Source organism: Palaemon carinicauda, chromosome 3 (genome assembly GCF_036898095.1).
Source record: "Palaemon carinicauda isolate YSFRI2023 chromosome 3, ASM3689809v2, whole genome shotgun sequence".
Classification (NCBI taxonomy): domain Eukaryota; kingdom Metazoa; phylum Arthropoda; class Malacostraca; order Decapoda; family Palaemonidae; genus Palaemon; species Palaemon carinicauda.
The window spans coordinates 119,234,760-119,254,801 of NC_090727.1; the positions used below are offsets into that span (position 1 = coordinate 119,234,760).

The 20,042-nt window shown below is 48.0% G+C and overlaps 1 protein-coding gene across 5 annotated transcripts in view; it reads right to left on the reverse strand.

Annotated features, from left to right (window-relative positions):
* Positions 1–20,042, reverse strand: part of waw (Translation factor waclaw) — a 336,239-nt gene that overhangs the window by 140,565 nt on the left and 175,632 nt on the right. For all 5 annotated transcript variants that reach the window (XM_068370492.1, XM_068370493.1, XM_068370494.1 and 2 more), the window contains one exon: positions 169–305. In XM_068370492.1, coding sequence (XP_068226593.1) covers positions 169–305 — 137 coding nt within the window. The remainder of the gene's footprint in view (positions 1–168; positions 306–20,042) is intronic.

Below are 20,042 nucleotides of genomic sequence, written 5' to 3' on the forward strand. Positions count from 1 at the left end.
CAACGGGTGGCTTGTGCCCTGGCCAACTTACTACCATTAAATAATATAGGTACTGATTTGGTATTTATAGGAACAAAGAACTATCACACAACAGTTAAATTATTTTAAATATCAATACAGTATATTAAAGATACAAAAACATACAGCAACTACAGGAATCTCACTCACAACTGCGGAACTAAAACTTCTTTGGGCGTTAGGATCCCCAGTTCTTTGACTTCGTAACTCTTGCCTGTGTGACTTGATGAAATATGATCACCCTTTTTTATTTCTCCATCAACAACTAACAATAAAGATATAGCACCCTGTAAAATTGGCAGAATTAAGCATTATGGCAATAAACCTGTTTACTGTCAGAAATATTTTCTGAAAAATTAATTTTTCCATACAACCTTATCACTAATATAGCTTATATTTTTATAAATATCCCCTGATGTTCATAGTGCCTTCTATCATGAAGTTTGTTACATACTGACATCTACCCTAGAACTAAATTATCAACTGTTTTCTTTCCTTGTATTATATAGGCCTAGGCCTTGAGAGAAGTATCAAGTTAATATGGCGGTTGGCTGCAATTATTGACACGTGGGTATGTCCTAGTTCCTTTGTCTTTTTAGTTCTTTAGTCACTTTTACTTGCTTCAGACAATTCTACCCCATATCAATATTATTTTTTTTGTGATTTATGGGATTATTTTATACAAATTAATATGAATGCCTATGAGGATTGCTCAAGATATTATTCTCTGTGGGTCACGCAGCATTGAGTTGTGCAGTACTGAATCATCCAAGTCTGGATTCTAATAGAAAAAACACAAATAAAAGTTGTTGTGTCTGCCATAAACTTATATGACATGAATCTCATGGAATTTCACATTCATAGCTCAACTTATGAGAAGCAGGACACTCAGTCCTAACATAAACTGGCATTCCCCTTGCACTAAGAATGGCATCTTGTTTCAAAATTATTGATTTCTTGAAAAACTGGAATAGGTAGCTAAGATGAGTGCCTTATTTAACAAACTAAAGTTTCTGAGCATAACAGAGGTAACATTTAGATCTCTAATATTGGCATGTAGTCCGTAAGTATTGCAATACAATAGAATGATTAGGTGACACTGGTAAAGTCAAAGATGCACTGGTCCTGGATTTTTCTCAATATCCCAAGGATTTTTTTGTTGTTGTTGACTAATGAAATGCTGTTTGTTGGTAATTATCATGGGAGTACACTAGAAATTCCCTCTTTTGTAGATTTTATAGTAGGGGTTAGTTTTACTCATATAGAAGATATATTTGTAAGTCACCAGTATTATAACCTTATTTTAGATAATTTGTTCAGACAAAACTATTTCACATGGGTTTCAAGAGGATGCAGCAGCATTTGTGAATTATGTGGTTAAGTATAGAGAACAATTGTATTCCTCTAAGGGTGGAATGAAGGAAGAGTCTTGAGGGTAGACTACCTATGTCTGGTTACAGGATGGGAGGAGGGTAATGCATAACCTGAATTCCCTTACCCTTTTCGCTACGATAACGTCGTTATACATCAAAATATGTCTGGTAATACACAATGTGATGTCCGGATAGGTCGTTATTATTATTAATTATTATTATTATTATTATTATTATTATTAATTATCATTATTATTATTATCATTATTATTTTCATTATTATTATTATTAATTATTATCATCATCATCATCATCATTATTATTATTATTATTATCATTATTATTACAAGCTAAGCTAAGCTACAAATATAAACCAGTATATCACAATCAGTTCATACTTGGGAAATTTCACAAAAATATCCTCTCCCTGATATCAGCTCCTCCTCCTTTCTTCAGCCAACCAACAAAGTCTTTGGGATTCTAGCCTTTATTTCTGAATATGTAAGACCTATTTTTGTCTTGTTTTAACAACATAATAAACACACCACTATCTCTAGCCAATGGCAATATTCCCTACCTGAAGCATTACTTAAACTTCCTCTCACCATACCACCAACTGAAATACTTGATTTCTAGTACTTATTCAGAATTATATTAGGTCTATTTCAGTGTATTTCTATGTTTGCATAGTGTTCAAGTTACAGAGTAAACCTCTCCGCCCCTGACTATCACAAGTCCCACCTACAACGAGATGAAAACATTTTACCAGTAATGCGGATGACACACAATGAGATTTGTCTGTCTTATTTTATTCCTTTTTTTTAAATATCATTTCTACAAAATAATATCATCTTCATGTCTTATATATTTCATATTAGTATTGTCCATTGTTTTCATGAATAATAGTTAGCCAACTGTCATTATTTCTATTCATTGCCATTCTAAGCAGTATTGGACATGTTTTTACATGTGCAGTTGCTATTTTAAAGCCTATGAAATAATCAAAACAGTTAATTTTGAGTCACACACAAGGTGGAATGGCAGGCGAACGAACAAACCTCGTCTCACAAAATGTTATTTTTATTAATAAAATAAATTTTTGAATATACTTACCCGATAATCATGTAGCTGTCAACTCCGTTGCCCGACAGAATTCTATGGAGGGATACGCCAGCTATCACAATACTAGAAGGGGGTGTATTTACCAGCGCCACCTGTGGCCAGGTACTCAAGTACTTCTTGTTGACACCTCCTCAATTATTCCTCGGTCCACTGGTTCTCTATGGGGAGGAAGGGAGGGTCGATTAAATCATGATTATCGGGTAAGTATATTCAAAAATTTATTTTATTAATAAAAATAACATTTTTCAATATTAAACTTACCCGATAATCATGTAGCTGATTCACACCCAGGGGGGTGGGTGAAAACCAGTGTACAAGATTAAAGGATAGCTAAGTATCCCATATTTCATATAATCAGTTATCCACAATAACAATGAAATAATAAGTACCTGGTAAGGAAGTCGACTTGAACCGTTACTCTGCCTTTAATAAGATCGTCTTCCTTACTGAGCGCAGCGTTCCTCTTGGGAGGCTGAATCAACTCAAAGGTGCTAAAGTATACAGGGCTGCAACCCATACTAAAGGACCTCATCACAACCTTTAACCTTGGCGCTTCTCAAGAAAGAATTGACCACCCGCCAAATCAACAAGGATGTGGAAGGCTTCTTAGCCGACCGTACAACCCATAAAAAGTATTCAAGAGAAAGGTTAAAAAGTTATGGGATTATGGGAATGTAGTGGCTGAGCCCTCGCCTACTACTGCATTCGTTGCTACGAATAGACCCAGGGTGTAGCAGTACTCGTAAAGAGACTGGACATCTTTGAGATAGAATGATGCGAACACTGACTTGTTTCTCCAATAGGTTGCATCCATAACACTCTGCAGAGAACGGTTCTGTTTGAAGGCCACTGAAGTAGCCACAGCTCTCACTTCATGTGTCCTTACCTTCAGCAAAGCAAGGTCTTCTTCCTTCAGATGAGAATTTGCTTCTCTAATCAGAAGCCTGATGTAGTAAGAAACTGAGTTCTTAGACATTGGTAGAGAAGGCTTCTTGATAGCACACCATAAGGCTTCTGATTGTCCTCGTAATGGTTTTGACCTTCTTAGATAGTACTTAAGAGCTCTAACTGGGCAAAGTACTCTCTCCAGTTCGTTCCCCACCATGTTGGACAGGCTTGGGATCTCGAACGACTTAGGCCAAGGACGGGAAGGAAGCTCGTTTTTAGCCAAAAAACCGAGCTGCAAGGAACATGTAGCCGTTTCAGATGTGAAACCTATGTTCCTGCTGAAGGCGTGGATCTCACTTACTCTTTTACCTGTTGCTAAGCACACGAGGAAAAGAGTTTTTAATGTGAGGTCCTTAAAAGAGGCTGATTGGAGCGGTTCAAATCCTGATGACATTAGGAACCTTAGGACCACGTCTAGATTCCAGCCTGGAGTGAACAACCGACGTTCCTTTGAGGTCTCAAAAGACCTAAGGAGGTCCTGTAGATCTTTGTTGGAGGAAAGATCCAAGCCTCTGTGGCGGAAAACCGCTGCCAACAAACTTCTGTAACCCTTGATCGTAGGAGCTGATAGGGATCTTACGTTCCTTAGATGTAACAGGAAGTCAGCAATCTGGGTTACATTGGTACTGGTTGAGGAAAACTGCATTGGCCTTGCACCAGCTTCGGAAGACTTCCCATTAAGACTGATAGACTCTGAGAGTGGATGTCGTCCTTGCTCTGGCAATCGCTCTGGCTGCCTCCTTCGAAAAGCCTCTAGCTCTTGAGAGTCTTTCGATAGTCTGAAGGCAGTCAGACGAAGAGCGTGGAGGTTGGGTGTACCTTCTTTACGTGAGGTTGACGCAGAAGGTCCACTCTAGGAGGAAGAGTCCTGGGAACGTCGACCAGCCATTGCAGTACCTCAGTGAACCATTCTCTCGCGGGCCAGAGGGGAGCAACCAACGTCAGCCGTGTCCCTTTGTGAGAGGCGAACTTCTGAAGTACCCTGTTGACAATCTTGAACGGCGGGAATGCATACAGGTTGAGATGGGACCAATCCAGCAGAAAGGCATCCACGCGAACTGCTGCTGGGTCTGGAATCGGAAAACAATACAAGAGGAGCCTCTTGGTCATCGAGGTAGCGAATAGATCTATGGTTGGCTGACCCCACAGGGCCCAAAGTCTGCTGCAAACATTCTTGTGAAGGGTCCACTCTGTGGGGAAGACCTGACCCTTCCGGCTGAGGCGATCTGCCATGACATTCATATCGCCCTGAATGAGCCTCGTTACCAGCGTGAGCTTTCGATCTTTTGACCAAATGAGGAGGTCCCTTGCGATCTCGAACAACTTCCTCGAATGAGTCCCTCCCTGCTTGGAGATGTAAGCCAAGGCTGTGGTGTAGTCGGAGTTCACCTCCACCACCTTGTTAAGCTGGAGGGACTTGAAGTTTATCAAGGCCAAATGAACTGCCAACAACTCCTTGCAATAGATGTGAAGTGTCCTTTGCTCCTGATTCCATGTTCCCGAGCATTCCTGTCCGTCCAGTGTCGCACCCCAGCCCGTGTCCGATGCGTCCGAGAAGAGACGGTGGTCGGAGGTCTGAACAGCCAATGGTAGACCTTCCTTGAGAAGAATGCTGTTCTTCCACCACGTTAGAGTAGACCTCATCTCTTCGGAAACAGGAACTGAGCCCGTCTCTAGCGTCATGTCCTTTATCCAGTGAGCAGCTAGATGATACTGAAGGGGGCGGAGGTGGAGTCTCCCTAACTCGATGAACAGGGCCAGCGATGAAAGTGTCCCTGTTAGACTCATCCACTGCCTGACTAAGCATCGGTTCCTTCTCAGCATGCTCTGGATGCATTCTAGGGCTTGGAAGATCCTTGGGGCCGACGGACAAGTCCGAAAAGCTCGACTCTGAAGATCCATACCCAAGGAGACAATGGTCTGGGATGGAACGAGCTGAGACTCCTCAAAATTGACCAGGAGGCCCAGTTCCTTGGTCAGATCCATAGTCCATTTGAAAATCTCCAGACAGCGACGACTTGAGGGAGCTCTTAAAAGCCAGTCGTCTGACGGAGCCGGACACAAGATCATGATACTGCTGCACAGTCTGTAAACTGTCAATCATGGGCAAGCGAGGAAGTACAGTGACAACCCGAATCTGTCTAGACTGTCTGGGTCGTACAGACAACTCCTTAACGGGTTGCTGAGGTTGCCGCACTGCGTCACAACAAGTCCCTTCTGTTGGTTGTTGAACGTCTTCCCCGTGACACATTGACTCCGTAAACAAAAAATCCTCTAACAAGGACTAAGCTTGGACTGCATGTCATGCAACACAGCTCAAGGTCTATGGGAGCAGGTGTGGTAACAGACGGGATTAGCGGCTGAAGTGTAACCATTACCTTCCCTGTAAGCATGTTATGCTTAAATAAAAGTCCATAAGAGGTTATGCAGCTAAAGGCTCCCTCCAAATGACAGAGTCCTCAAGGGAATATCAGAAGGAGGGAGAAAAGAACTTTCTCATCTACAGGGACCTTATCCTAGAAAAGCTAAGTTCTCTGAGTGAGGGTTCACTGGTGCAAAGCAGCAGACTAGAAGGCAACGTTATGAAACTGCTTGACAGTCTAGTGAGTTGGCAACAACCCAAGATGTGTTGAGAAGCATGCGGTAAGGTATGCAGAGCATGATGTATGCAGAGTATGCTGTATGCAGAGCATGCTGTATGTAGAGCATGTTGTATGCAGAGCATGCTGAATGCAGAGCATGCTGTATGCAGAGCATGTTGTATGCAGAGCATGCTGAATGCAGAGCATGCTGAATGCTGAGCATGTAGTAAGCAGAGCCTGCTGTAAGCAGAGCCTGCTGAAAGGAAAGCAGAGCGTGTGCATGGCGTTTAACATTTCTCAGAAATTCCATGACCAGTGCTAGAGTGCTTTATGCATGCTTGCATGGGGTTTAAACCATGGTATGCTGAACAGCAGAGTCAGAACGAGCTGGAACAACAATAGTGTGGTTTCCTCTTCAAGACTCCGATGAGGGAACACCTGAGGCTCAGTCTGCAAAGGCTGAATAAAAGACAAGCAGAAGGAAGGCGCATGGGTGGAGGAGGCTGCCTCCTAGCATGAGTGGTTGAACCCAAGGGTTGCGCTTGCTGAGCGGTAGGCGGAAGCGGAGTAGCAAGTTCCAGTTCCTGTGGTGTGAGCGGAGCGCGATGAGGAAGAGGTTGCGCAGAACAAGGTAAATGTCTCGCAAGCTGAGGCTCCTGAGGCGCAAGGCTAAGGTGTTGTGGTGCTTGCCTTATGGAGGGTTGAGCTCGCTGCAGCAAGAGCTGAGGAAACTGACTCATGGACGGGAGAGGTTGTTGTACCTCAACCGAGTGTTGCATCACTGGTGGAGCAGCAAGTGGAGGCGGAGGAAGAGAGGTATAATCCTCCTGATCCCAATGTAAAGGTTGCCTTAAGAAAGGCGGAGGCTGAACACCACAGGGAACAGCAAACTCAGCACGTCTCTCAACATCGTACGCCTGGCAGGTGGAACTGCTGGCAGGTGGTACTGCGATCAGGCGGAGCGAGTGTAGGTGGAGGGAGTGTAGGCGGAGGCGGAGGAGCAACACTCTCAGCCCGACACTCACGCATCAAGTCCGAAAGCTGTGCTTGCATGGACTGTAGTAGAGTCCACAACATCGTACGCCTGGCAGATGGTACTGTGATCAGGCGGAGCGAGTGTAGGAGGAGGGAGTGTAGGCGGAGGCGGAGGAGCAACACTCTCAGCCCGACACTCACTCATCAAGTCCGAAAGCTGTGCTTGCATGGACTGTAGTAGAGTCCACAACATCGTACGCCTGGCAGATGGTACTGTGATCAGGCGGAGCGAGTGTAGGAGGAGGGAGTGTAGGCGGAGGCGGAGGAGCAACACTCTCAGCCCGACACTCACTCATCAAGTCCGAAAGCTGAGCTTGCATGGACTGTAGTAGAGTTCACAACATCGTACGCCTGGCAGGAGGTACTGTGATCAGGCGGAGCGATCATAGGCGGGGGGGAGTGTAGGCGGAGGCGGAGGCGCAACACTCTCAGCCCGACACTCACGCATCAAGACCGAAAGTTGTGACTGTATGGACTGCAGTAGAGTTAATTTGGGGTCGGCAGACACTAAGTTCTGCTGAGGTAAAGCCTTAACAGCAGAGATCTGTTGTGGCAGAACCTTACTCCTCTTAGGCGGAGTGAAATCAACTGATGACTGAGGAGAGTCAGAGCTAACCCAATGACTGCATTCGGGTTGTGAACTTTAACTTCGTACGTCTGGCATAGGTCTGGACTTAACGTTTAAGAAGTCTTGAGACCTGAGACCAGCGTTACTCTGCCTTTATTTTCTCCCCTAATCTCTTCTGCAGACGAGCAAAATAAGGGCTCAATCGTCTGCGGGTGGGAGTGACGGTCTCGGTAAGACACGCCCACAACCACCGAGAATACTTCTGTGCGCCGATCAAGGCCTGCTGAACCCTTATGCCCTTCGACATTGCTTCTCCCCTGGGCTTGGGAGCTTGCAAGAGGTCCCGGACTGGGAGGACGACTGGCGCGCACAAAAGTACCCTCACGCACTAATCACTTATCACTTTGATTTCTGTTTGCACTTATTTCACTGAACTCGAAACTTTAAGTGGTTTGTACCTGAAATACGCAATTCTATCCTTTCTCAAAGTTAGTAATTGCGAAAACAGAATTACAATGTAACAGAAAAATCTAATGAAAGATAATTCAGTGGTTGGAAAGAGACTAAACACTAGATCACTCTAGAAACGTTTAGTTTCTTCCCCTAAAGAGACTAGGGAGAAGAGCAAAAAAAAAAAAAACGATAACGACGTTATTCGTACGCCTGGCAGGCTTGAATGAAACGTTTATCCTCTTTCTCCCTCCGTCTCTATCTCTCTCTCTCTCTCTCTGTCTCTCTTGACTTAGAACCTGAGAGAAGAGCCCAATCATATATATCGTTAAAACATATTATTGTTAAAGGAAAAAAACTGAAAAGTTCCTTTATTAGGATCAAAACCATTAAGTTAAGAAAGAATGAACAAAACGCTAGACACGGTTACTCTTACTGCAACGTGAAACCGTGAACATTCTTTCTCTATCGTAACGATAGAGTGCAAGTTGAACGTTCTGAACGTCAACAACTGCAGAGACAAAACAAAACGTTAGTTCAACTTTGAAAACAGTACGAGACTGTCAAAGAAAATCTTTCAAACTCTGTGGCGGAAATAGCATAATATGTTAACAGGTAAAACCGAAATGACGGGCTCAAAGTTTATTAACTTCGGAAAAAGACCGCCTACTATTAGGAAGGTCGAATATAAACAAATATAAAAATTAATTTTAATGAGTTTATAATAAAAGGAAGTTAATCGAAGAGGCCTATAAGAGGCGGAGAGATATAAAATAAATCTATAACTTTGTTAAGCAAAATTAAGAAAGAGAGTCTATACTCTCTTAGACACCAACACTTCCGTCTAAGGGAAGGGTCGGCCATTGAAAGGTGAACGAGAGTTCATACTCTCTCGTCACCAAATTTAATTAAATTAATTCCAAAAGCTAACTAAGCTAATATAGAAGTTTCCAGTAAAGCGACAGCCGAAATCAAAGAGAAATACTTCACCAAAGTCGTGAAAATACTCCAAGAACAATAAGCGTATCCCAGAACGTCTTGCCGGAAGCACGACAGAGGAATAATTGAGGAGGTGTCAACAAGAAGTACTTGAGTACCTGGCCACAGGTGGCGCTGGTAAATACACCCCCTTCTAGTATTGTGATAGCTGGCGTATCCCTCCATAGAATTCTGTCGGGCAACGGAGTTGACAGCTACATGATTATCGGGTAAGTTTAATATTGAAAACTAAGTTTACTCTCTCTCTCTCTCTCTCTCTCTCTCTCTCTCTCTCTCTCTCTCTCTCTCTCTCTCTCTCTCTCTCTCTCTCTCTCTCTCTCTCTCTCTCTCTCTCTCTCTCTCTCTCTCTCTCTCTCTCTCTCTCTCTCTCTCTCTCTCTCTCTCTCTCTCTCCTCTCTCTCTCTCTCTCTCTCTCTCTCTCTCTCTCTCTCTCTCTCTCTCTCTCTCTCTCTCTCTCTCTCTCTCTCATTTCTTTATAACATAAAAGTCCATTATTACTGACGAGTAGTTTTATATCTTATATTTATATTGTTTAGAGTGAAAACTCACTCACTCACTCACTCTCCATTATTACTGACGAGTAGTTTTATACCTTATAATTATATTGTTTAGAGTGAAATACAATGAAAAATTAAGCAAACTTTCAAAATATTTATTCTCCAATCAGCAGTAAAACAAATAAACATGGAATGTAGGTTATTATAGAGTAAGGGACAAATCTCATATGTAGCTTGAGTAGAGGATCCGCAGCCTCCTAGTTGAGGAGTTAAGGAATACAACTATCGAATATGACAAATTCGTAAATAATTTGTATTTTTCCTAACCATACAAACCTTAGCTATTTAATCAGGGTATTACTTTCGGCGTAGCTGAAACGACGAGCCATTAGATTTTTAACGAGGGTTTACTACCCTCCCGCTAGTTAATGAGGGGGTAGAGAGGGCTAGCTAGCTACCCCTCCCCCCCCTCACACACCGGTGAATAGCTCACTTTGCTTAGAGGTAGGACTTCCCGGGGGACAGGGCTGGCGGGCAAGTTTGATTAAATAGCTAATGTTTGTATGGTTAGGAAAAATACAAATTATCTACGAATTTGTCATTTGTTCCGTAACCGAAATACAAACCACGCTATTTAATTAGGGTGACTTAACCCTTAGGTAGGGTGGTAAGTCCCAGCCATACTGGCTTTGGCTTTTGCCCGGGGACTCAGTATCTGAGTGTGTAGAACTCAAGATAAGGGGTCCCTGCACCTCGCAAGTGCCTTGCTCTGCAAGGACCATGGCCTACGTAAGCTAGTGTGTGAAGGAGTGAAGTGTGACTCGTCCTAGGAAGTTGACCTGGAGTTCTTTAGATGGAACTCAAGGCTAGGACTTTCCCAATACCACCTCGTCAGGGTATGGGGATATGACAGTATTAACTTAATACTAGGAACACAAGGAAACATGGTTTACCTGCAGTGGTTTGAGGTCAGCTGTGCAGAGAACCCAGGATGCTGCTTTCCCCAAGAGGGGGGAGAATGAAGAGAAGAATAAGGGCCAGGCATACCTTTTCATTCATGCAGACTAAAACCGGGTAACAATGTCCTCAATCTTCTCCTACTTGTCCATTAAGGAGCCTGAGGTTTAAACCGGCTGTTGTGCCGCCACCCCAGGCCCGTAGGAACGTATCGAGCCTCCTGTGGGTCACGTCTTGCAGGTAGTGGGCTGTGAAGGTCGTTTGACGCTTCCACACCCCTGCTTGTAGAACCTGCGTCACAGAGTAATTTCTCTTGAATGCCAGGAACGTAGCGATGCCTCTGACATCGTGTGCCCTAGGGCGACGTGACGGAGGAGGGTCAGGATTCAGGGAATGGTGGATAACCCTGCGGATCCAAGCTGAGATTGTATTCTTAGTGACCCTCCTCTTCGTCCTTCCTGTGCTCACGAACAATGCTTGCACTCGAGAACGGATTGCAGCTGTTCTCTTAAGGTAGAGCCTCAGACTCCTTACTGGGCACAGTAGGAGATGGTCTGGGTCATCTGTTACAGAACAGAGACTCGAAATCCGGAAGGAGTCGAACCGGGGGTCCGGAACTCCTGGATTCTGAGTCTTCGCTACAAATTCAGGGACGAATCTGAACGTTACCTCCCCCCATCCCCTTGAATGGGCGATGTCATACAAGAGACCATGAAGTTCGTTGAATCGCTTGGCCGAGGCCAGAGCAAGCAGGAACACCGTCTCCCAAGTCAGGTGGCGATCAGAAGCCTGGCGTAATGGTTCGAAAGGAGGTCTCTTAAGAGACCTGAGGACTCGAACCACGTTCCATGGAGGAGGTCTCACTTCGACTGGGGGCAGGTAAGTTCATAACTTCGTATGAGTGAAGAAAGTTCCAGCGAGGAGGAAATGTCCATTCCTTTGAGCCTGAAGGCAAGACTTAAGGCTGAGCGATAGCCTTTCACTGCCGAGACTGAAAGGCGCATTTCTTCCCGCAAATACACAAGGAACTCTGCTATTGCTGGAATAGTGGCATCGAGTGGAGAAATACCCCTTCCACGACATCAACCACAGAAGACTCTCCACTTTGCCTGATAGACCCCTGCGGATGACTTTCACAGGTGTAGAGACATCCTTTCCGCAACTTGTTGCGAAAAGCCTCTCTCTGTGAGGAGACGCTAGATAGTCTCCAGGTGTGAAGTCGTAGCGATGCTACGGCTTTGTGGAAGATGTTGGCATGTGGTTGTCTGAGTAGCTCGTGTCGAGGAGGAAGTTCTCTCGGGAGTTCCGTCAGGAGCTGCAGAAGGTCCGGGAACCACTCTGCGTGATGCCATAGCAGAGCTATTAAGGTCATTGAAAGGTTGACCGATATTCTGGTCTTGTTGAGTACTCTTTTCATCAGACAGATCGGGGGAAAGGCGTAGACGTTGATGTTGTCCCACCGTTGTTGAAAGGCATCTTGCCAGAGTGCCTTGGGGTCTGGGACTGGGGAGCAGTACAGCGGGAGCTTGAAATTCAAGGCTGTCGCGAACAGATCAACCGTCGGGGAATCCCACAAAGTCAGGACTTTGTTGGCTACTAGACGATCCAAAGACCACTCGGTACTCACTATCTGAAATGCCCTGCTCAGACTGTCGGCGAGCACATTCCTCTTGCCTGGAATGAAGCGAGCTGATAGTGGAATCGAGTGGACTTCGGTCCATCTCAGTATCTCTACTGCAAGATGGGATAGCTGCTGTGAAAAGGTACCTCCCTGCTTGTTGATGTAAGCCACTACCGTGGTGTTGTCGCTCATCACCACCACGGAGTGACCCGCTAGGTACTGTTGGAACTGCTAAAGTGCCAGATACATGGCCTTCATTTCTAGCAGGTTTATGTGGAGGCACTTTTCTGATTCTGACCATAGGCCTGAGGTCCTGTGGTTCAGAACGTGGGCCCCCCACCCTTTTTTTGAGGCGTCCGAAAACAGCATCAAATCGGGGGAGGACGAGAAGATCCACTCCCTTTCGTAGGTTTTCCTCTGTCAACTACCAATGGAGATCCGTCCGTTCCGCAGGACCCATTGGGACCAAGATGTCCGGGAATCGTGACCTTGATTCCACCGGTACTTGAGTCACCATTGCAGGGATTTCATCCTGAGGCGACCATTTGGAACTAGACGGGCCAGAGAAGAAAGGTGACCGAGGAGACGTAACCACGATTGGGCTGGGAGTTCTTCTCGTCTGATGAAAGGAACTGCGACCCTCCTCAGCCTTGCTATCCTGTCGTCTGATGGGAAGGCTTTGTGGAGATTGGTGTCCAAGATCATGCCTAGATATACCAGTCGTTGAGTTGGAAGCAGAAAAGACTTCTTGAGATTTACCATGATCCCTAGATCTTGGCAAAGTCCCAGAAGCTTGTCTCGGTGTCGAAGAAGGGTCGACTCCGAGTCTGCCAGGATCAGCCAGTCGTCCAGATAGCGGAGGAGACGGATGCCGATCTTGTGTGCCCACGAAGAAATCAGTGTGAACACCCTGGTGAAAACCTGAGGTGCTGTGGAGAGACCGAAACATAGCACTTTGAGCTGGTAGATCTTGTTGTCTAGGCTGAATCTGAGGTACTGTACTTCCTTAAAGACGGATGGACTGGGATCTGGAAGTACGCGTCCTTCAGGTCCAGTGTACACATGAAGTCTTGTGGTCTCACCGCAAGTCTGACCGTGTCCGCCGTCTCCATGCTGAAAGGAGTTTGTTTAACAAACCTGTTCAGAGCTGAGAGGTCGATGACTGGTCTCCAGCCTCCAGACGCCTTCTTTACAAGAAAGAGTCGACTGAAGAAACCTGGGGACCTGTCGACAACCTCTTGGAGAGCACCCTTCTTCAACATGGTCTGGACCTCTGCCCGTAGGGCTTGGCCCCTTGCCGATCCCATGGCAAAGGAGCTCAACGACACTGGATCCGCTGTCAGGGGAGGTAGAGATGTTATGAACGGGATGCGATATCCCTGACCGATTACGGAAATCGTCCAGGAATCAACCCCCAGTTGCTGCCACCTGTCTGTGCAACTTTGAAGGCATACCCCCACTGGTGGACATGCAGGGGGACTGCCAATCCTAGCGTTTGCGGCCTCGGCCGCTCCCTCTAGGATTCTTTCCTCCCCTGGAGGACTTTTTGCCTTTCCTGACTTTGACAGGAAAGGCCTTCGACACCGTTGCCTTCGCTGCTACAGCCGGTTTCGTTGTCTTGGGCGGGCGAGGTTATTGAGGCGCCGGAGGTTTATAGGGCTTAGATGTAAGAGCCCTATGAAGGAGGGAATCCTGGTTGGACTTCCTCCACCTCTCAGCTGCCTGCTCCAAGTCTTTAGGCTCGAACAGGTTCTTCCCTAGAAGGGAAGAATGTCTGAGCCTGCTGACCTCGACGGCTGGGACCTTCGCGTGGAACCTCTCAGCCACCGCATCACGACGTTTCAGGATTGAGTTGGCCCACAAGTTCGAGACTTGGTGGGCCAGAAACTCAATGGTGCGCGTGCCCGAGAGGAGGAAGGTCTCCAAGGCCTTCCTGGTGCTCTCCTTAGACAAATCTTCGGATCGCAACAGGATGCCAAGAGATCCCAGCCAGAGGTCAAGCCACGAAGTAGCCTGCATGGCACAGTTCGCGACTTTCTCCTGGCTTATGATCTCAGTCGCCGAGAAAGTCACTTGCCGGCTGGAGAGTCTCTCAAGAGGGACTCCCTTAGTAAGCTCTTCCACAGAGTGGTGATGGGTAAGAGCTAAACAAGCCTCCTCCAAGATCTCAAAGTACCTCCTCTGTTGGACGCGAGGAGGTGTGAGGAGTTTGTTGCCACCTGGAGGAGGCGAGCTCGGAGAGCTGGCCCTCGACCTTATCCCTGGCACTCTTCACCCCTTGGGACCAGGGCAAAGCTGCACTGGTATTAGTGGGTTTCTGGGTGCCAAAGACTTGGTCCAGGACCGTGTCCTTGCCCTCGCGAGGAGGCATCTCAGGATCGGGAATCCTGTTGAGATGCCTCATCAGTGTCAGGACTTGCCAGAAGGCATTCTCTGACTCTAGTGGCTCCCCTCCGGGTGAACTGGCAGCGAAGTCTCCCGTCCCCAAAGGCTCTTCTTGGGGGGACACGTGGACATTCTAGTAGGTCTAGTAGGTTCTGGACGGATCCTTGAGGATGACTTGGAATCCTTGGGTTCCCTCCTAGGAGGAATACAGGACTCCAACAACGACGTCTGAGGGCTCCTCTCTGCTCCCACCTGGGACGATTCTCCAGCGCGAGGAGGGGTTTCTCCCATTGGTGCGATGGGAGAACGCCTCACCTCGTCTGATTCCCCCGAGGACGGAAAATGCTTGTCCACGGGAGAGAGAAAACGTCTGGGGGGAAGAGGGAGCCTTCCTCAAGGATGTCCGAGGGGCCCGCTTGACCCTCGGAGAAGTAACCACGGTTTCTACTGCTCTCTTTCTCTTCAGTGGGGTTGGAGCCGCCATAGTTTTGAGCCCCATCTCTGCGAAGGCAGGTTTGACAGCCTGCACAACAGCTCTGATAGATGCAAACCATGGCTGCTTACTGACAGCAGCGCTGTCAGAGACTCCCTCTGAAGGGAAGGGGATCGGGTGATCCTTAGGAGTAGACACAACTGCTGGACTTGCCTGGAAGGAAAGGGAAGAAGAAGGTTGGTTCCTGGACCCATCTGGCAATTTCCCTCCCTCCTGTGAGCGAGCTGGTCTGCACTTGCGGGGAGGGGGGGACGTGAGGATGACCTGGCTGCTCTCTCCTGTAGGCTCGCATGGTGGCTCGCATGGTGGCTCGCGGGGTAGCTCGCGGGTAGCTCGCGCGGTTGCTGTGCCTCCCAATCGCGCTGGGGATCGCGCTGGTGATCGCGCGATAGAATCCTACTACGATCGCGCTCGGGCGATCGGTCACGCGCGCGCGTGAGCGCGGAGATGATGCGCGAGGGCGAGCGCGCGCGATGGCGCGCGAGCGATGGCGCGCAGCGATGGCGCGAGCGATGGCGCGCAGGGAGCGATGGCGCGCAGGCGAGCGATAGCGTGTAGGGCGTGTAGGAGAGCGACTGCGCACAGGAGAGGGTACGCGCGGGTGCGTAGGGGATCTCCGGGATGGCGAGAGGGCGCGCTGGCGAGCGATGGCGCGTAGGCGTAGGCGTAGGAGCGCGCGGGCGCTTAGGAGATCGAGGGCGCGCAGAAGCGTGATCCAAAGAATCAGGAAGCGCAGGCGGAGGGTGCAAGCGATTGCACGCGTGAAGGAGAAGGTTCGCGAGCGCGTGGGCGAGCAGGATCTTGGCGAGCTCTAGGCGAGCACCCACGCGCAGGGGTGTTCCCCCTAGCGCGTGGGCGAGCAGGAGGGCGCGCAGCAGGATCTGGTGTCTGCGCGCGATGGCGCGTAGGCGATGGCTGACGCTGAAGAGAAGGAGAAGCTTGAGTCTTCCTTCTTGTGCCCAGATCCGGAGATCGTGGGCGCGCAGGCGAACGATGGCGTACAGGCAAACGCTGGCACGCAGGTGAAGAGCGCTGGCGAGCAGGAGATCGTGGGCGCGCGGGGCGCGCATCAGGATGAGAGCGCGCTGCTGTACGCTGGCGAGGAGAAGACCGCTGGCGAACAGGAGAGCTCTGGCAAGCAGGAGAGCGCTGGCACGCAGGTGAGCGCTGGCACGTAGGTGAGCGCTGGCGCGCAGGTGAGCGCTGGCGAGCAGGAGAGCGCTGGAGAACAGGAGAACGATGGAGAGAAGTCTCAGCTGCAGGAGGTCTCTGGGGCGTTGTCTCCGAAGATGAAGTGCTACGTAGAGAGGGCTTCACCGCAGGAGAGCGCTTGTGCGCAGGAGAACGTGGAAGCGCAGGGAATACTTGGCGCTTATGCCCCAAAGGGACCGGTGCCCGTTGGAAAACGGGATGCGTGGACGCCCAACGCGCGTCAGCAGCCAGGAACGGAGACGGCAGGTCCGAAGGTCTGGCAGGTGAAGGAGAACGATCGGCAGAGAGGTCCAAGGATGCAACTGCAACGGTCGGAGCACAGCGAGGAGGATCCTCTGCGGGGGACTGCGATGGCGAAGAGCCGAAGAGGCGCCTCCTAACTCCCTTGTGAGGAGAAGGAAGGCCTCTACGGCGAAGGGGAAGGCGAGCCTTCCGACGGATACGTCCTCTAGGGGTGGCAGGCAGACCATCATCAGTCCTCCAAAGAGGAGTCTCTGTCAGTGAACTCCCCCGAGGGGGAGAAACACCTGCAGGAGAGACCGTAGGACTTAGCTCCTCCCTCGAAGGATGTTCGGAGGGAGGAACCAAGGCTTCAGCTGCATCGGGAACCAAGGAAGGGGTTTGACCTAACTCGTCGGAGGCCCCTGCCACAACAACGTCGACAATAGACAGAGGGTCAACCTCCGCTATCACCGGCGACTGTTTGACAGCAGCCCCCAACTGGATTAAGTCAAACAGGGCTTCCCTGGAGGGTAAGCCCTTAAGCCCCAGGGAAGCCCAAAGCTGCAACAAATCATCATTATTTACAGAGTTAAATGATAAATCCTCCCCCGAGGGAGGAGGAGGAGCTGCCTCGCTATGGGAGGCAACTCCCTCTCCCGAACACCGAGGTCGGTCAACAAAAGAACGGCCTACGCTACCACTCGACGGTCTCTCGGAAGAGTCCGCTCGAGCGGGAGCTTCGGAGGAGGTTCGGGCTACGGAAGAAGAGTCCCTGGATTTTTCTTTCTTCAAGGAAACCCTTGAAGGAGAAAGATCCCTTTTGGACTTCTTCTTCCGGTGCCGGGAAAACCTCTCCCACTGGGAGGTAGACCACTCCCTACACTCACTGCATACTTTGTCTCTGTCACACCGTTGGCCCTTGCAGAATGGACATAAGGTGTGAGGTGTCAGTTTCGACTGCCGACATATAAGTGCCACAAGGGCGGTCAGGTAATCTGGGGCACTTCCGCATAATGGTAGAGGACAATTTCCAAACACACACTGAAAGAAAAAGCAAAAAGATTAAGGCTGTCAATAAGCGAGGGTGTGAGCAGACACGTCTGTTCATCACCCGAGCCAAAAGCAAAGTGAGCTATTCACCGGTGTTTGAGGGGGGGGAGGGGTAGCTAGCTACCCCTCCTACCCCCTCGCTAACTAGCGAGAGGGTAGTAAACCCTCGTTAAAAATCTAATGGGTCGTCGTTTCAGCTACGCCGAAAGTAATACCCTAATTAAATAGCGTGGTTTGTATTTCAGTTACGGAAGAACTAATGATTTATTAGAATGGGGTTCTAATTTTATGATGGTACAGAGTCCTTGTTATCTCCTAAGCATGTGCATTGTTAACAAGTTCGTGATCATGTGAGCACCCACGAAAAAATCATGCAGCTAGCACAGCAATCAAACCAACGTCAGTATTAAGTGTTTGCCTGCCTGTCTTGTGGATAGAACAAACATCCCCATAAGTTAATACTTGCTTGCTATCGTTCGTAAACGTAAGCAGAAGCTGACACTATCACCTCAGGACTAGAGGCTTGCAAAAAATAACCTAGCGAGGATATGTCTCACTAGCCTTTTATGTGAGTGCTCTAAAGAGCTCTCCATTCCGTAGGGGAAACATGCATGAGAAAGTGACCCCAAAGAATTACGTTTCACGAAACTCGACATCTAACGAGACTTGTTCTGCCCCAGGGGCAAAATGATGGCATGTGGCGGCTGCAAGCAATTAGCAAGAAACCATATTTACGACAATAACCCCTGAGGGTTTTGTCTTGGCGAGCAAGCAAGCGCAACCAAAGGAGTTTGTTTCAGCCTCTAATGGGGTGGTTAGTGAATGCCTGTAGTTGTGTAAACTTCTTCAAGGAAGGGAGTATGGCTGCACACCTTGCTATGCTTAATGTCAGGTGGGCTCTCCCTCAATGAAAAAGCATAGTCTCACATGTAAGAGTTTGTTGGCCCAGTACGCAAAGAACGCAAACACTTAGCAGGTTTGTCCAGGCTTAACAGCGAACACTGGTGAGCGTTAGCGAATGCTATGGAATTCTGGCAAGCATTAGCAAATGCTGCCGGGTGTTAGCGATCGCCAGTAAGCATTAGAGAACACTAAGGAACACTGGCGAATGTTAGCAAACACTGCCAGGTGTTAGTGAATGCTGACAAGCATTACAGTATTATTATTATTATTATTATTATCACTTGTTAAGCTGCAACCCTAGTTGGAAAAGCAGGATGCTATAAGCCCAGGGGCTCCAACAGGGAAAATAGCACAGTGAGGAAAGGAAACATGGAAAAATAAAATAATTTGAGAATAGTGACATTAAAATAAATATTTCCTATATAAACTATGAAAACTATGAATAATATGCCTGAATGTACCCTCAAGAAAGAGAACTCTAACCCAAGACAGTGGAAGACCATGGTACAGAGGCTATGGTACTACCCAAGACTAGAGAACATTGGTTTGATTTTGGACTGTCCTCCTAGAAGAGCTGCTTACCAAAGCTAAAGGGTCTCTTCTACCCTTATCAAGAGGAGAGTGGCCACTGAATAATTACGGTACAGTGGTTAACTCCTTGGGTAAAGAAGAATTGTTTGGTAATCTTCGTTTTGTCAGGTGTATGAGGAGAGGAGAATACGTAAAGAATAGGCCAGACCATTCGCTGTATGTGTAGGCAAAAGGAAAATGAACCGTAACCAGAGAAAAGAATCCAATGTAATACTGTCTGTCCAGTCAAAGGATCCCAGAGCTCTCTAGCAGTAGTATCTCAAGGGGCGGCTGGTGCCCTGGCCAACCTACTACTCTTGAGGGCGTTAGTGAATGCTGCCGGGCATTAGCGAACGCTGGCCACTGTCAGTGAGCACTGACAAACGGTGGCGAGGAGAGAGGTGACTCTCACCTGTAAGAATGAGTACAGGTAATGTGAGTATCAAGGTTGCTTGCAAACCTTTGTCAGGCAGACAAGCTCGCCCACCCACTTCACTAAGAGCTCAGTGGATGGGTGTGCAAAACTGCATTTGACTTCTGTGCAAAATTTGGCAAGTAGGCTTATGTCATCCCCTCTGAAGAGATCGAAAAAGGGTGTGCTGGACTTGAAAGACAGTCGTTTCTCCATCGTAAGAGGTTGAAACCATAAGGCGCAGGTCTCGAAGGGCTTGGCCTCACAAAGCTCCATGAACTTTATTGTGCACAGGCATGATATAGACAATAACCCTGAGGAGTTACAGCCTACAAGCAGTTTCTCCCTCTTAAAAGGTGGAAACTATGAAGGCACAACAAAGCTCCATGAGCTTTGCTGTGTCCAACATGCCGGTAATAACCACCAAGAGTTATAGGCTACACTCTCATCAATAGGAGAGAAGGCAACCGCAAGCGGTCAGCAGGCATCACCATCTGCGGAAAAGACCCTGAAGGAAAATTACTCAGGAGACTAAAATTGTACCCTGAAAGTACGACGGCGATGAGCAGGAACTGCAAACAGTTGCCTAATTCCTTTGTCGCCAAGCTCCGAAGAGCAAGAGTGG